At 41.3% G+C, this 18,239-nt stretch overlaps 1 protein-coding gene across 2 annotated transcripts in view; it reads left to right on the top strand.

Annotated features, from left to right (window-relative positions):
* The first annotated feature begins 2,305 nt into the window (after positions 1-2,305).
* The window catches only part of mxi1 (max interactor 1, dimerization protein), a 44,144-nt gene continuing 28,210 nt past the window's right edge, over positions 2,306-18,239 (top strand). Inside the window, exons 1-3 of one of the 2 annotated variants that reach the window (XM_061680408.1) lie at positions 2,306-2,655; positions 4,749-4,851; positions 15,532-15,561. In XM_061680408.1, coding sequence (XP_061536392.1) covers positions 2,427-2,655; positions 4,749-4,851; positions 15,532-15,561 — 362 coding nt within the window. In that variant the 5' untranslated portion in view covers positions 2,306-2,426. Of the gene's footprint in view, positions 2,656-4,111; positions 4,571-4,748; positions 4,852-15,531; positions 15,562-18,239 lie in introns of those variants that run through there. The other variant, XM_061680409.1, reaches the window with a different exon arrangement.

The following is an 18,239-nucleotide window of genomic DNA, read 5'->3' as shown; positions in this document are numbered from 1 at the left end:
GATATCTTTAATGACAAACGCCATACACATGAATGGCAAAAGTGATGTCATTTGTTTTTCCTTTCATTTTAATGCAAAACAAATCAAATACATTAGGAAAATCTTTATATTTAATGTTTATTGAATCATTTTACAAAGCAACCTCAGACTTCTTTAATATTTTGCTTCAGTGTGTCATCTATAATGTGTGCATAAGAACTGATCACAGTAATTGTATTTTAAGGAACAAAACTCACAGGTATTTGGAACTGAAAAATACAGTCCCCTCCAAAAGTATTGGAACGGCTAGGTCAATTCCTTTGTTTAGTTGTATACAGAAGACATTTGGGTTTCAGATCAACAGATGAATATGAAACAAAAGTTCAGAATTCCAGCTTTCATTTTATGATATTTACATGTTGATGTGTTCAGCAACTCAGGACAGAGCACCTTTTGTTTGAGGCCACCCACTTTTCAAGTGAGCAAAAGTATTGGAACATCCATCCATCCATTTTCTGAGCCGCTTCTCCTCACTAGGGTCGCGGGCGTGCTGGAGCCTATCCCAACTGTCATCGAGCAGGAGGCGGGGTACACCCTGAACTGGTTGCCAGCCAATCGCAGGGCACATACAAACAAACAACCATTCGCGCTCACATTCACACCTACGGGCAATTCAGAGTCTTCAATTAACCTAGCTTGCATGTTTTTGGGATGTGGGAGGAAACCGGAGTGCCCGGAGAAAATCCACGCAGGCACGGGGAGAACAAACTCCACACAGGCAGGGCCTGAACCCGCGTCCTCAGAACTGTGAGGCTGACGCTCTAACCAGTCGTCCACCGTGCCGCAGTATTGGAACAGAAATTATTAAATTAACTTAAAGTAAATAACATGAAATATTTGGTGGCATTACCTTTACTTGCAATAACTGCATCAAGCCTGCAACACAATGACTTCACCGGATTTGAAATGCTTTTCCAGGCATTTACTACAGCATCTTTCAGTTCTTGTTTGTTTCTGTGGCTTTCTCCCTTCAGTCTCCTCTCCAGGAGGTAAAATACATGCTCTATTGGGTTAAGGTCTGGTGATGGACTTGGCCAGTCGAAAACTTCCACTTTTCCCCCCTGATGAAGTCCTTTGTTGTGTCGGCAGTGTGTTTTGGGCCATTGTCTTGTTGCATGATGAAGCTTCTCCCAATATATATAGTTTGGATGCATTTTTCTTTAAATTGCCAGTGAAAAGTGGAAGGTCTCAGACTGGCCAAGTCAATCACCAGACCTTAACCCAATAGAGTATGCATTTTACCTCCTGGAGAGGAGACTGAAGGGAGAAACCCCCAGAAACAAACAAGAACTGAAAGAGGCTGCAGCAAAGGACTGGAAAAGCATTTCAAATGAAAATGGAAGTCTGGTAAAGTCAATGGGTCGCATGTTTTGATGCAGTTATTGCAAGTAAGGGTTATGCCACCAAATATTAAATGTTATTGATTTCAATTTAATGTCTGTTCCAATACCTTTGGTCACTTTGAAAGTGGGTGGCTTCAAACAAAAGGTGCTCTGTCCTGAGTTGTTTAACACATCGAGAAATACCATGAAATCAAAGCTGGAATTCTGAACTTTTGTTTCATATTCATCTTTTGATCTGAAACCCAAATGTCTTCAGTGTACAACAAAGACAAAGAAATTGACCTTGCCGTTCCAATAAGTTTGGCGGGGACTGTATATTATTGTGCTTTAAAATTTTATCAATTTATGAAGACCAATAGGAATTATTACCATTCACTTTTTTACAAGAGCATAATAATTATCAAAATTATCCTGAGTCCCAACCATCCCAATGTCTTTTGTATTTTTTCACTTTCAAATTCATTCCGTGGGCTGGATTGTACCTCCTCGCGGGCCGGTTTTGGCCAGCGGGCCGTATGTTTGACATCCCTGTCCCAGACGAAATGACATTGTAAATATTCAAAAGAAACCCATTGTGAATAGGAAGAAAGTAGTAGTAGTCTGAAATGTTGTTTTGTCAAGACAAAACGGAATTACAGATACCTGCAACACATATCTACTCGACTGTTCAATGTTAAGAGGGCTTGTGGCTTTTGGCACCAGGAAGTGCGTGTGACGTCATGGTATAACGTCCTATTGGCCGTCATGAGAGTGTGCAGGTGAACCTACTAAGTTAAAAAAAAAAATGTAATTTAAAAAAATTAAACCTTCGGCACAGGGACCGCGCAGAGCTCCTCTACTGGAGGGGGCGGGCTGAAGTTTCCCTATGGACCAGCATCCACTGACATTGGCTGCTGCTCCACATTAGACAGCCCGCACTCATAAAAAAAAAGAAAAAAAAAGAAAAGAAAAAAGACAAGAGGATCCATCTGACACGAACAGCTTCGACTGGCACAAGTCTCACAGTTTCCTCTGAGAAGCCACGCAAACCCCGGAGGAATAAAAATGGCCAAAAGTGAGAGTCAAAGAAGAAGTTTGAAGAGCGAGGAATTCCTCTTTGATTCCGATGCGTCTGTGTCGGATCAGCAAGACTTGGAGATGTCTAGTTATCCTTTCAACGAAGTCTTCAACTCCAAAGACTCCCACATGGCGCAGATCAACACTTTTCTGAAAAATGTGCAAGTGTTGCTGGAGGCTGCTCGCTTTCTCGAGAGCGCCGAGAGGAAGGACGGAAGTAAGTTGATGTGCTGCGCGGTGCCGTTATGCATTTGACGAACACACTTCATTGTGAGGGGCATAGTCAGACAACAAAGAACTGAGTTGATACAACTAAGAACCGTGTCGACTGTGAGTCTACGCTTGGTCACCAGCGCGCTCTCAAGAGTGATTTTTCACCGCAATTAAAAATAGGTTACGCCGTCGTTATAACGGGGATCTTTTATCTGCATAATATGCACGCGATCCACAGTGCAGTGGAGTGCGTATGCACGTCTCCGCGCAGGGAGGGATCTGTCATTGATCCGCGTACAGTTCAAAATAGCAAAATGTGACATATTGATTGGATGAGCGTGCTGGCTCCCACTCAACATCTGAGCACATTGCAGCGCCCTCGCTGCAACTCACTTCTAGGATGATGTCATTGCGCCTCCGCGGACTGTCATAAAAAGCCTCCAACTCGCAAGAGCAAACGTGTAGGACAACGTGAGCCGGAAAAGGTGCATTTACAAAAAAAAACACAACATTATGTTATTGTTATTATTGACGTTCCCACGAATATCTTTGAGATGTAAGTCTATATGCGACCGCTTGTCCTGATGTTTTTGTACAGAAACGGGAAAAACAGGCGCGTGTGAGTTAGAAAAGGCAACGTTGAGTTGAATGACCGGAAAATTCGCTTCAACAGTTCCCGTATTTCTCCACTTGTCTCGAGTGTTTGCTTCCTGATTATTTGTAGGCGTGGCCCGCTCGGTTCCACATGGCGCAAAGTCGCTCTCTTATTGGTGAGAGACGAGCTCAGCCCTCAAGATATGTGACAATCAGAGACGCCCTCAGTACATACGTCATGAGTTGCTGGGCCTGGCTTTGACTGTTAACCGCGCCCCTTTTTCGTGGTGTCTCAGGGGACTTGTAGGCTTTGTGAGCAGAGCGATATCTGTAGTGTAATGTCACTGTAGATTTATAATATCAACTGTGTTTATTTGTGGCCTATATTGTGGCATTTATAGTTAAATCATCAAACATTAAATTAATTTATCAGGAAATGTATTTATTGCTGTATATATTCTAACAAAGTTTGCGCTGGTTTGCATTATTGTTTATCTGAAATTAAATCGAATATTCTAGTGTCTTTGATTCATTAGACTGTTCTTATAATGCATACACGAGCACATTAGCACATCATCACTTTATGGCAGTTTTAACACTACATATAATGATATTTGAAGTAGCTTTACAGTTATATTCACTTGTCTCCCCTGGTTAATATACACTAGTAACTTATCGATCTGTTCGTTAACATGATCTTGTGAAGACGGACGAACACGTATGAAATCGTAAATCTTGCACGTTTGACAGTAGTACGGCCATACTGCAAAAAATACATCATTTCCCAGAATGCCTCTCGTTGATTCGGGACCCTCCTCTTTAACGTGCCCGCCTCCGAGCTGTGCAATGGAAAACAAACGGGAGAGGAGAGGAAGCGAGCAACAGCAGGCACTTGCTGGCTCACGTTTCCTTTGGGGATATTTAAAAACATATATTTTGTAGCAAATTACAGTCATATGTATGAATTCCCCCCCCTATTTTTATACTCTGGTTTTGACTTTTTTTTAATTTAAATAAACCTGACAAAGGATTGGCGGTAGCTTGCTAGCTCGTCAACATTGAAAACACGATTTGTCCTCTTACAAAACCCCGAATAAGAAGCTCAACGACGTTTGTTAAAATATACATATATTTTTTATTTATTGCACAGGTAACGAAGCACTTCCGCGTGTTTTATATCGTGTAATTGCTGCTGTCAATGTTAAACGCGATAGCTAGCGATAAAGTGAACGACAGCCAGGCTCAGGAGAGAATGACGGCTGTTCAGCTAATGAATATCCAGCGACTATTGGAAGCCGCGGAATATCTGGAAAGGAGAGAAAGAGGTAATTTCACCGTATGACATTGTCGACAGGAACGTATTGAAGTGTTGCCAGGAAAAGACTGCTGGACAGGATTTACCTGCGGCATGTTTACATTCATATGATCTGAGGGATCGTTGAGGAGAGTTGTTGAAATTCGCTCATGGCTCAATGCTAACCAAATAGTTTCTTCTTCCAACAGAGTGTGAGCACGGATATGCTTCGACGTTTCCTTCAAATCAGGACACAAACTACCAGAGGCAAAGGAAATTCCGAAATAAGAAATTCAGCAGTAACCATAACAGGTAAGAGAACCCCCGTGTTTGTGACAGTCCGGGGGAAAACTCTTGTTTTGTGTTTATTTAGAATCGTACTTGACGTCCATCCTCATCATTGTTGTGTGCTTGTGAGGGGAGGAGGGGGATCTCCTCTCTGCTGGCTTTTCACCATCTGACTGCGGGGCTGAGGCTAGGGATCGTGGTAAAAGTTCCACTCTTAAACGAAAACAGGTCGTTATTGTTTTCTGAATAGGAGTCACCTGGAATTGTTTTAATAGTTAACATGGTAGTTTTGGCCTAAAACAGGGCGCTCAATAGCAGGTGGTGGTCGAGGGTATTGCCCTGAGGTGTAAACTATTCTGTCTACATGACTATGTTTGAACTGACCCCAAAATCAACACCTTGAGCCCTTTTAACAATTCCTTAACCACCACATGAGTTACACCTCCCTAAACCAATGAGAACCAATACAAGACATTCATGCAGCAACAATGATTCTGCACAACCATAATTATAATAAATGTATAATTTTGATCGGCATGTGTCAACAGTAAGCAGCACACTGGACAAGTGATTAGCAAGGCTGGCTCGAAGTAGGTGAAGGGTTCAAATCTTGGCCCCGGCCATCCTGTGTGGAGTTTGCATGTTCTCCCCGTGCTTACGGAAGTTTTCTCTGGGTAAACCGACTTCCTCCCATATTCCAAGAACATGCATGATAGGGCAATTGAACATGCATGTTAGGGCAAACTCAGCTGAGATAGGCTCCAGCTTACCCGTGACCCTAATGAGGTCAAACAGTATGGAACATTTAATGTATCAGCAGTTATTTATTCAACAATCAACTGTGCTGTATCATGCTGGGTGATGTCTCCTATTTTGCCCTTCTTGTGTTGCTAAATTATGTTATCCAAATATTAGTTGTTGTATTGCGTCTCATTTGATTGTGCAGGTGTACCTAATGAAGTGTCTGGTGTGTGCAATTAAAAAAAAAATACACCCACTCATAATTTGTAACCATCTTCATTCATGTCAAATATGCAGTTGCAGCATAGTCACCATATGTTTATTGATTTTCATCCATGACACATGTAGAGGTATGTCACAGTTTTTGCTGTTGATGAAGGAAACTTGCTTTCATATTAATGTGAGAGCAAGGAACAAACAGGAACTGCACATTACTCATCATCAGCACAGAATGCTGCCTATTTCTGCATGGCAACAGTCAGGACCATAATTGGTTTGAGGCTCTCCTCATAACGCTTCTCATGAGCTGGAAATTTGTTTAAGAATGCTCATGATGTTGTACAATGTATTTGAACATATTCTAAAATTAAAGTCACCGATATGGGGATGAGCAATACAAATATATTTTCATATGCAGTTCCCCCGCGTGATGTGTTACACATTAGCGTGATCATGTTATGACGTTATGAGAGTGCCAGCCAGCGTGTTGAACCATTTCCTTGATTTTCATGTGATTTACCTTACGTGTTATACATATACTGTTATATGTATTTTGTGTACTCTAGAAATGTCTAATGCCCCTTTTTTTATTCTACTTTGTTTCTACCATCTGCATAATTCTAATAATTAATTCCATCTACAGTATGTTTGGTATAAATTTTGCTTACCATCACACAAATTGATTTACAACTTGGTCAGTAAAGTAATACTGTTCTAATTTCATCTCATTCATTTTACAGTGTGAAATACTTACATGCATATGTACATACATACAGTGGGAACGGAAAGTTTTCTGACCCCCTTAAAATGTTCACTCTTTGTTATATCGTAGCCATTTGTTAAAATCATTTAAGTTCATTTTTTTCCTCATTAATTTACACACATAACCCCATATTGACAGAAAAAAACCTAATTGTTGACATTTTTGCTGATTTATTAAAAAAACAAACAAAAAAAACCCTGAAATATCACACAGCCAGGCGGCGCGGTGGACGACTGGTTAGAGCGTCTGCCTCACAGTTCTGAGGACCGGGGTTCAATCCCCGGCCCCGTCTGTGTGAAGTTTGCATGTTCTCTCCGTGCCTGCGTGCACTTCAGTTTCCTCCCACATCCCAAAAACATGCATGCTAGGTTAATTGAAGTCTCTAAATTGTCCGTAAGTGTGAATGTGAGTGCGGATGTTTGTTTGTTTGTATGTGGCCTGCGATTGGCTGACAACCAGTTCAGGGTGTACCCCGCCTCCTGCCTGATGATAGCTGGGATAGGCTCTAGCACGCCCGCGACCCTAGTGAGGAGAAGTGGCTCAGAAAATGGATGTATAGATGGATGGATCACACAGCCATAAGCATTCAGACCCTTTACTCTGACACGCATATATTGAACACGGGCGCTGTCCATTTCTTCTGATCATCCTTAAAATGGTTCTACACAATCATTGGAGTCCAGCTGTGTTTGATTATACTGATTGGACTTGATTAGGAAAGCCACACCCCTGGCTATATAAGACCGACAGTTCACAGTGCATGTCAAAGCAAATGAGAATCATGAGGTCAAAGGAACTACCTGAAGAGCTCAAAGACAGTATTGTGGCAAGGCACAGATCTGGCCAAGGTTAAAAACATTTTTTGCTGCACTTAAGGTTCCTCAGAGCACAGTGGCCTCCATAATCCTTAAATGGAAGACGTTTGGGACGACCAAAACCCTTCCTAGAGCTGGCTGTCCGGCCAAACTGAGCACTCAGGGGAGAAGAGCCTTGGTGAGAGATGTAAAGAAGAACCCAAAGATCACTGTGGCTGAGCTCCAGAGATGCAGTCGGGAGGAGATGGGAGAAAGTTCTAGAAAGTCAACCATCACTGCAGCCCTCCACCAGTCTGGGCTTTATCGCAGAGTGGCCCGATGGAAGCCTCTCCTCAGTGCATGACACATGAAACCCCGCATGGAGTTTGCTAAAAAACACCTGAAGGACTCCCAAGATGGTGAGAAATAAGATTTTCTGTTCTGATGAGACCAAGATAGAAATTGTTGGCCTTAATTCTAAGTGGCCTGTGTGGAGAAAACCAGGCACTGCTCATCACCTGTGCAATACAGTCAGAACAGTGAAGCATGGTGGTGGCAGCAGCATGCTGTGGGGGTGTTTTTCATCTGCAGGGACAGGGAGACTGGTTGCAATTGAAGAAAAGATGAATGCGGCCAAGTACAGGGATATCCTGGACGAAAACCTTCTCCAGAGTGCTCAGAACCTCAGACTGGGCCAAAGATTCACCTTCAAAAAAGACAATGACCCTAAGCACACAGCTAAAATAATAAAGGAAGGGCTACAGAACAATTCTGTGACTGTTTTTGAATGGCCCAGCCAGAGCCCTGACTTAAACCCAATTGAGCATCTCTGGAAAGACCTGAAAATGTCTGCCCACCAATGTTCACCATCCAACCTGACAGAACTGGAGAGGATCTCCAAGGAGGAATGGCAGATGATCCCCAAATCCAGGTGTGAAAAACATGGCTGTATTAGCTCAAAAGGGTGCTTCTACTAAATACTGAGCAAAGGGTCTAAATACTTATGGCTGTGTGATATTTCAGTTTTTCTTTTTTAATAAATCTGCAAAAATTTCAACAATTCATTTTTTTCTGTCAATATGGGGTGCTGTGTGTACATCCATCCATCCATCCGTTTTCTGAGCCGCTTCTCCTCACTAGGGTCGTGGGCGTGCTGGAGCCTATCCTAGCTGTCATCGGGCAGGAGGCGGGGTACACCCTGAACTGGTTGCCAGCCAATCGCAGGGCACATACAAACAGACAACCATTCGCACTCACATGCACACCTACGGGCCATTTAGAGTCTCCAATTTATGCATGTTTTTTGGGATGTGGGAGGAAACCGGAGTGCCCGGAGAAAACCCACGCAGGCACGGGGAGAACATGCAAACTCCACACAGTCGGGGCCGGGGATTGAACCCGGGTCCTCAGAACTGTGAGGCTGACGCTATAACCAGTCGTCCACCGTGCCGCCGTGTGGACATTAATGTGGAAAAAAATTAACTTAAATGATTTTAGCAAATGGCTGCAATGTAAAAAAGAGTGAAAGATTTAAAGGGGTCTGAATACTTTCTGTACTCACTGTACATACATACATACAGTATTTTATCCTCTCAGGTGTCAAGTCAATGTCACAATGTAAACCTTTTCAAACTATAACATGTGCTACCACATTTAGAATATGATGTAGCAGCGTGTTATCTACTCCATCTAAATGACTAAAATGATAATGAATGACATGTTGACCAGAGCACCTTGTCTACAAGCTAATTTATGCTCAGGTTTTTAGTTGGAGTCTGAGGATTTTCCAAAGTTAGATGTAAGTACATCATCAAAAAAACATAATAGAAAAAACTTTACCCAATTTACTCAAACACTGTTAAGTTTTTGGCCCTGAATTACTGCCTTCTCTGTAATGTGTTAAGGCTTAAAGTGATGCGCTTACCAGACTGTCCTTACTTGCCTACCGTTTATAGCAGGGGTGCTTTATCTCATTGACCCACTCGGTCTCTGTCTACATGCATGTGCTCGCACGCACTCACGCGCACATGCACATGCACGCACACACACACACACACACACACACACGCACACACGTGCGGGCACAAATAATGTCCTCACGCTAACAAAAGTAAGCATACTGCAGTTGTCTATGGCCTGGAGCCAGTTCATTATCTGGTTTGTAGTGTTGTTGAGCTGGAGACACGTTGCCATCTGATTAAGAATGAAAGGGAAAGTCTTTGTGATGATAAAGGGCTATAGGACAGCAAGCTGACATAGATTGATCTCCGTGAATGTGTGGCTATATAAAGGATTTAGAGAGTGCCCACCTCAGGGCTCAACTTTGAATAATGGTGTGCCTCTTGGAGTAATACACAGTGTAAGTAACATAAGTGTTGCTCTTATTGTTTTTTTCTACATTTTCATTTGTATTTAACACTTGGTAATTTGTACTGATCCCAATTTAGAGCTTCCATCTTTTGTTCGATTTGTCAAGTGCTTAACAAAATGGACTTTATTGCACATGACATTGAAACAATGGTATGGATATGGTGTTCAGAGCAACAAGCACAATTACTGATGCCTGGGAATCTCCTGTTATGCTTCTGAATCCAGAGCTACAGAGTTGAACCGCTGCCATTTGGCGGTAACAGCATTAATTCAACAGATTACAGGGTTCCTTAACATTTTTCAACTGGACCCAAATTAGGAATGTAAGTTTTCCTTGGTACTCAAATGTAAAGAAAAAAAAAAATGTATACAGCTATCCGCTGCCCTTCGCGGGTGATAGGCACTGAGCCTGCCTGTGAATAGCAGACATCAGTGAAAGATTGCCTATAATAAAAGTTTAAACAAGGGCTGCACAATTAACAAATCATGCCAAAACAATCACGATTATTTTGAACAATATTGTAATCACGATTATTAATCATGATTATTCCTCGTTAGGGAAAACTATTTTTACTGCACTGCTTTTCAACAACCAATATGTAACAGTTTTTAGTGCAAAATTAATCTTTAAATAAGAATAAATGATAGATAATAATAAAAAATGAATGTACCCCCCAAAAATTCTACTTTACCAACGGCTAACTGAATAAATGTGCTTTTATAAAGTGCAATCACGAATTGCAACTTAACGGAAGCCAATACAGTAAATGTATAAAACGCAATAATATTAAGCTGTAAGCGCAACGACTTTTCATTTGAAAATTTTCGTCAATATAGTGAATTGTCACAAACGGGTACGTCTACGTTGTTCTACTTGACTATGGGTCAGTCGTGCACTGTCACAAACTGAAAAGAACTCGACACTTGTGATTTCCCTCTGTATTTACTCGCAGGGTTTTTTTCATTGCGGTGAGGCCAGCCAAAAAGTTGAAGTCGAGGCAGCCGCTACAACCGCCGCTAGATTGTTAATATGACAGTATGTCTTACTGTGACACGCCGCTTCCCGCCAACGTGCTGAGAGGGCCAACTACAAAATAAAAGCTTCATGTATGACTACATTGGCATTTTTGTCTTTTATTTTGAAATTGGCCCTCTCAGCATGTTGGCGGAGAAACGGCAGTGCTGGCGCTTAGTGAAGCCTTAACCATACAGTCTCCCTTGGTGGCTGGCTGATGTGAAAAGTGCTTCATATGCAGCAGTGCTCGCATTTAAAATTTAATAAATCGCCGACAATCTGGCTGATTTAATTGTGCCAGCCAAAACCGCGATCACAATGAAGATTTGATAACTTGTGCAGCCCTAGTTTAAACCATAAGTTTGGCACAAATTATGAACACAAAACACTTAGCTCAGACATCTTCAAATATTGCTGTACCCTTTAAAAATACAGGACAGTAAACGGCTTTCAGCTAAGCACACAGATACACAATGTACTGTACCTGTACATACACGTCAACAATTTTGATGATGATGATAATGAAGAATTAATGTAGCAGTGCTGTCCGGTGTAAAACACTGAGCTTTTGACTACAAAACAAAGCGCAGAAGTTACGTTGATGGTGGCGACGCTCCCGGGGCGGGCTTGTGCTGGTACAAAAGTCTGCTGTTTGGTAGACCGCTGGCTCTACAATGGTTAGTGCTTCATTGTTTACTATAGACTTTACACCGATCTGATCGGTATCGGCCGATAATTAGCATTTTATGCTGATCGGATTTCGATCAATGTCGTCATTGATCGGCTCCACAAAAGACATTTACTCCACGTCGCCGTCGTGTACAGTATATTCAAATCCAAAAGCTAGTTTATTTTTAGCCTTGTTGCATGTCTTTTGACGTAGTACTGTAAATATCTGACCGCCAATAAAGTTATAAAAAAAAAAAAAAACATGTCAGGACAAACAACACGTCCGGCCAAATCAGACTACAAGACAAATGTAGTCTTTAACGATTGTACTATGTAAGACCACTGCAATAAAATCTTGTATTCCTATACCACCGCATCCCGTCTTTCACGATCACTGGGCTTTATCTTGTCAACTCAAACGTGACCGGATACACTCGTTACCATAATCACAACAACAATAATGGATCGCACCGTGCGTTTATAATAACAAAATGGGGAAAAAAACGTATGTTGGTGGTCACCGTAGTACTGTAAAGAAGAGGATGTTCGTTTAAGGCTTGCTTGAGGTATGTTCATGTACTTTTAATACGATACCGCTCGCAAGCAGGCAACAAAACGTTATGTAGCCTAGCAAAATAGCGCTAGCACTAACGGTTGTAAGCGAAAATTCAGACGTTCTGTCGAATCATGCTCTAAGGTTTTGGTGTGTGTGAAGTAATTTAATTACAATAAAGCAATTTAATTACAGTAATTTAGCACCCATTATTTCTGTCTTGTAATTTTGGTTTGACCTGACTGTTTTGAATACATGATCTGACTAGAGCAGTAATTTCCAACCTTTATAGAGCCAAGGCACATATTTTACAATTTGAAAAATCTCACGGCACAACAACAAATAAAAATGTCACAAAAAGTGGATACATTAATTACTATATGTACTTCCTGCCATCTAATAGAAGACCATTCATTTGTTCTGTCTGTCACTATACCTCACTGGCATAAACCGATGAACAAAGAAACATTATTTATTGTAAATATAATTTTTTGAGCAATTAAGTACACTAGTATATACAGTAAATGAACAAGTCATTTAAATAGACACATTGCTCCATCTTGTCTTCGGATCGGTGATTGGTTGTCGTTTTTTTTTTTTAACTCTCTGATCGGCCCCAAAAATCCTGATCGTCTAAAGCCTAGTTTACTACCCTAAAAACGTTGCATCCACACAGTGAGAAATACACAAACTGGCAGTCATAGATAGGTCTAGCAATGTTCTGCTGAGCTGTTGTTACCTATTCCACTTGTTTTGATGCTGTGTTTAATCCTAGTTTGGCGAAACTATTGTAAGCCAAAGCAGCGGCAACAAAGATGGGCGCTGCCGTCTTACTCCCACTGACTGTCAATCACAAATCTAACGTGGCTGCTGTTTGATTTATGATTAGATAAGTGAGTGGGAGGCTGGAAGCGAAGCAAGTAAGTCTGTCTGTAGGTGGAACTTGCCCGCCTTCCACTGCTGAAGTTGCTCAGAGAAATTTGAAAATAAGCGAGTTATTCTGTGGATAACAAGAGGATAGGTTCCCCCCAAAAATCAGCAAATAGGTGAATTTATGAATATGTGGTGTCCGCACGTTGGTCCATGTGACGTAATTATCGTATGTACTGGTCCACGCGGACCCCTCTGTGGTCGACTGTGTGCAACCCATTTTTTGTGATTGCACGTCTGAACGCGCACTGACCATGCATGCGGAGAGCAACCAACATCATCATCAATGGACGCCTTCTACGCCTCGCGCTTGTGTGAGGAGATCTGCTAGCATCTCCATCTTTATAATTCATTAAAGGAATATAAAACGATAGCCAGATGGTTAAAAACTCAAAGGGTGAACTATCCCAAACATTACAACAAACACAGGAGCTCTGTTTCTTTTCGCTTTCAAGTGGACCAATGCTTATGCGTTGAACACATACCAACGTGAACCTGAACTGTATGAATGGAACCACGTGTCCATCTGTAGTCCTCGCACAAGTCCACAGCGGTCTGCAGACGCACAAAGTGAGAATTATGTAAGAGCCTTAATGCACTGCCAAAATGCCAAGATCTTTATACAGTACATAAACTACAACATGCCTGTGAATATTCTCATTCATCCAGGTCATTTCATTCTCAGGGCATTGAATCGATAACAACTTGAGTGTTGTGGTTGTCTGAGAAGACATTTTGCCTCTCATCCGGGCAGTTAATGTAATAAAGACTTAGTTAGATAGGCTAGCCTAGCCTAGGATTTAGGTAAATATGAGTTAGCTGAGGGAAGACAAGTTATAGCTGACTTGCAGATTGTATGTTGATGGACAGTATGTTAATGTCAGTGACTCCTGTAGACCAACTTCCATTTGAGTCTGTTCTAATGTTATAGCAACTAGTCAATCTGGCCATTGGTGGCCTTGTCATCTAAAATCATGTCCACTGCCACAGCTGACTGCACAGCCACTCTTGCATAATTAAGTATATGAAGTAATGTACTCTAATGCAGACATATTGTGTTTTCATTTGTCAATTATTAATCTGTAAGAGATAATTTCTTTTAAGGTAGTAGCATAGAACAATGCAATCCAGGTTACAGTGATGATAGATGTGGGATATCTGAGACATTGCAGGCTGTTTACATGCCTCAGGGGCAAGTTACATGTCACCCTCATTCAAAACTAACACTCCTTGAGCTGAGGTGGAGTGCAATTTGAGTGGATGAAAACCCAGCCATTTAAGCACAGGGAGGGTGTTTTGTCTCCTTTCAGTATGTTGCCCCACAAAGGCAGTGTCAGGGACCATCTCATTCACTTTACATTATTAACGGTGGACTGAACCCTGCTTGTTTCCTGCACAGGGCATGCACATGTTCCTCACATTCTCTCAGCTGCCTATACATGTATACACACACCCATCCCAAAAACACACTCGTGTGCAGTGTCAACGTAAGTAAACACAATTCACTGTTACCCGTACTGCCCCACTGAGTAGTGTTGTGTATTATTTAGGAGGAAATGATGGTCCTCTACTGCCTGTCACATTGATGTTTGATGGTGCAAAGGCTTCAGTGAGCTTGGTTTGAACTTTGTTGGAGAGACTCATCTTAATGTTTCTATAGCAATTGCTATACAGTTATAGTTTGCGATTGGTTGGCAACCAGTTCAGGGTGTACCCTGCCTCCTGCCCGATGATAGCTGGGATAGGCTCCAGCACTCCCGCGACACTTGTGAGGATAAGCAGCTCAGAAAATTGATGATATGTTATGTCTGGAGAGTGGGTGGGGCACAGGGATGACGTGCTAACTAGATGACTGTTGTGTTACGCTGGTCACATGTAAGCCGAGTTCAATAAACGGAGTCTGGGCAGTGTGCATGCGCTCCCAAGGGAGTAGTTGGTGAGTTTTTCTGTGATAAGAGTGACTTTAGACGCCCTATCCCTCGGATGCTACATTCACTTTGTATGAACAATGAATGGATGTTAATCTAATTCCAGCAACACTACTAACTTGGACGAGCATGTGACCATCAATACTAACTTATGACACTGCCAGGGGAGCATGGGTGTAAACAACATTGTACATTACAATGAACACAACAAAAGTGTGCATTCCTTGAAAACTGGTTGTACTAAGAGATATTTTGAATGGTATTTTTCCACTGGATAGTTGTGATTGTGTATTTTTATTGATATTTTATTGTTTTCAATATAAAATGTGTTTTATGAATACAAAACAGAAAAAGTAGGATTTTAAGAAATTACCAATAATTTCATGTAATTTTAAGGAAAATAATATACTATATCACGAAATATATTGTTAGCAGGATGTAAAATTACCTGTAACGGGATATAACATTTTGTCCATATTACACAGGACTAGTGCAGGGCATACTCCTCATCAGCCACCATGATTAATCATATTTCATTATTTAGTCGTACTGCCTTGGCTTTCTTTAATACATTACACATCTGACCATTAACCCTACTGGAACAAAGGCCTTTGAAAATACTGCACTCTATCTGCCAAGCATACTGAATATGTTTATGACATGTATTGACTTTGTCATTAATAATATGTCTAAACATCTGCTTGTCTTTTCTGGTTTTGCAGGTCCACACACAACGAGTTGGAGAAGAATAGGTGAGTGGAAAATATTATCGCAACATTTCATCTTCAAAGTCCATGTAAAGTGAAAATAAAAATGTCTTGTAAATTTGACACACCGCAGAGAGGTTATTAACAAGCCTGCTGAATTTGAATGGATTGAAAAAATCATGTATGAACTCAGGCTTCAAAATAGTGAAGAATTGAGACATTCTCTCAGCTTTTAGACGCTGTGGGCTTGTCGGCTGAATGTGCTGAAAACACACTCCGTTCGACTATTACCTTTCACTAAAATACGTTCCTACGTCTAGCACATGCCTACACATCTATGTGTGTTTGATCCATGAAAATATGTCTGCTTAAAACCTCAAGTGCCTGGAATAGACAGTATGTATCCCACGGCATGTCATTGCGGCATGGAAAAACTATGTGACGAATTGGTGCTAGTGCCTACAGCTCGTGGGCTAACAGGCTACCGGACCGGTGACAGTGTTGTCCAATACTTCCCCGCCTCGCTTAGTCTGGGTCGACATAACAGAGACACTTAAGAGAAAGTTAACAATGTATTAAACACAGCAGCACAATTTATTCAGCCTCTGGTTCACACTGCAGACTTTTGAGCACGTAGACTTTCTGTTAGTTATAAATTCTCAATGCTTGGGAATTTAAATAATGACACAGAACTGTTCTGTAAATTGTGGCATCAAGGACAGATGCATTTTTCGGGTTGTAGGCATAGCTCTCTAGCTAACTGCACCCTGTAGTGGTAGACATAGGCCTCATAATAAAAACTAAGTAACTCGCAATTGCACCAGATAGCCACTGATGAAATGAAGGCACTCAGTACTTATATAGTGGGGGAAGGCCGGCTCATGCAGAAAACCCAAGTGCGTACCTGAGCTTTGTTTTAGCCCCAACCAAAAAATCTGGACAACTGAGAAGGTGAAAGAGTTGAACTCTCATTCAACAATTCAGTACTACATTGTCCTCAGTATTTGCACATTTTCAGCCCTATCTTCAAACATATACAATTTATTTAGAAGCAAATCTCTGAATTCACTTTACAGCGTCTTTAAGTCATAACACTCGCACTTCTCAACCCAAACACTTTCTCTTTGCCTTTTTAACTGTAAGCATTTCCTCATCACCATGTCCTTATAATCAAAACTAAAGCTATGCCCCTCTCTTATTTATACTTGAACACAATTACAAAGCACATCAACTTTTCTGCTAATGACTTTGAGTAAAAACACATGCAACCGTGAAACGGGGTACACACGTAGCTGTAAAACTTCAATGATTTTTTTTGGGGTCTTTTTTGTCAGGTGGTACATAATAGTATCAGCTTTATATATGAATAATGTGTCATATTCTAGCCTGAACATGCCTTTATGCATCCATTCAGGTTCTCATTTAGGATGGTGGACAGTGGGAGTGATGTGGTGGTTTCTTCTGAACATGGCAAACTCTGATGTCTTGAAAGCCGATACCTGATTTGAGTTTACCACCCACTAGGGTGCTTGCTGGTGTTTATAGATTGACTCTTGAAGTCTGCGATCATATCGTAAAGAGCTTTCTATGGCACCATAAATAACAGTGACGAGACTTGCAGGATTTATAGTAAATAGGAAAGAGCATGCCTTCCATTTCATTATCTCTGAAGATGTGGGTACAATGAGAGGATGTGGGAGGGTTGTATCTATTCAATGTAATCATGTCACCTCGGCCTGTTGTTCTCACCATCCTCCCTGTCAGACTCCAGCAAAAAGATGGGACCAATGGATTCAGTGCGTTAAATATAGACAAACTTTTATGTGTCATCGTGATGCTCTCATGTGATGCCGCAGTTGGCTGACTAGTAGCTCTGGCAGTCTGTAGCTCCCATGCTGGTTTGCATTTAAAAAAAAAAAAAAAATTGTATTAGGAGTATTTCACTACAACAAGCGTGTTTAATTTTTTGTTCACACAACACAGTGTGAGTGCTGTTTATGTGAGTCCCTCCACATTTTTTTTTTTCATTCTTTGAAGTGTTTCCTTCACCTCATACCTGTCCTGCTTGTCATTTGCTGGTCCAGGCAATCCTGAAGACACACTAATATGCATTATCTTATTCTTCAAATCATTCTCTTAGCATTTTTTTTCTCTGTCCCAGACACATTTGTATTTCTGTTACCAAAGAAAGTGAGTAAAATTGAAATGGTAATCCATCTTTTTTGAAAGCGCACTTGTCAGAATAATTTATCATCCCCCATTTTTGCCAGCAGTTAATCCAATTCCCTTTCAGGACTTGCCCCACTGTAAAATATATGTATCAGCCAAAGTTGTTCACCCGAGTGTTTCAGGCTTATACGATGATTCTACTGAGGCAGACTTAGAAGTAGCGAAGAAAGTCCCAGTCAAGCTGAACCACAACGAAACTCAAATTGATAATACTGTATTTGAATCTGCTGGTGCAGAGATCGACACCACTGGTCTCCAGGTGACAGCAGGGACCACAAGTCGGGCAAGAAACAAAAAAGAACATACCATTTGATATAGCATGGTGACTTTGCTGTTTCGATCAAATACCCAAGCCCTTTTGCACTTTAACATGTACATGCTAAATTACATTGGGCCTGCACGTTGCAGTTTTCAACCCTTTTATCCAAGGCAGGGGTGCTCAATGCGTCGATTTTTATCTCTCGGTTTTCTCTTAAACTTAAGAACGGGTATAA

This window comes from Phycodurus eques, chromosome 6 (genome assembly GCF_024500275.1).
Source record: "Phycodurus eques isolate BA_2022a chromosome 6, UOR_Pequ_1.1, whole genome shotgun sequence".
Taxonomy (NCBI): Eukaryota; Metazoa; Chordata; class Actinopteri; order Syngnathiformes; family Syngnathidae; genus Phycodurus; species Phycodurus eques.
This window is presented reverse-complemented; position numbering and strand designations above follow the sequence as displayed.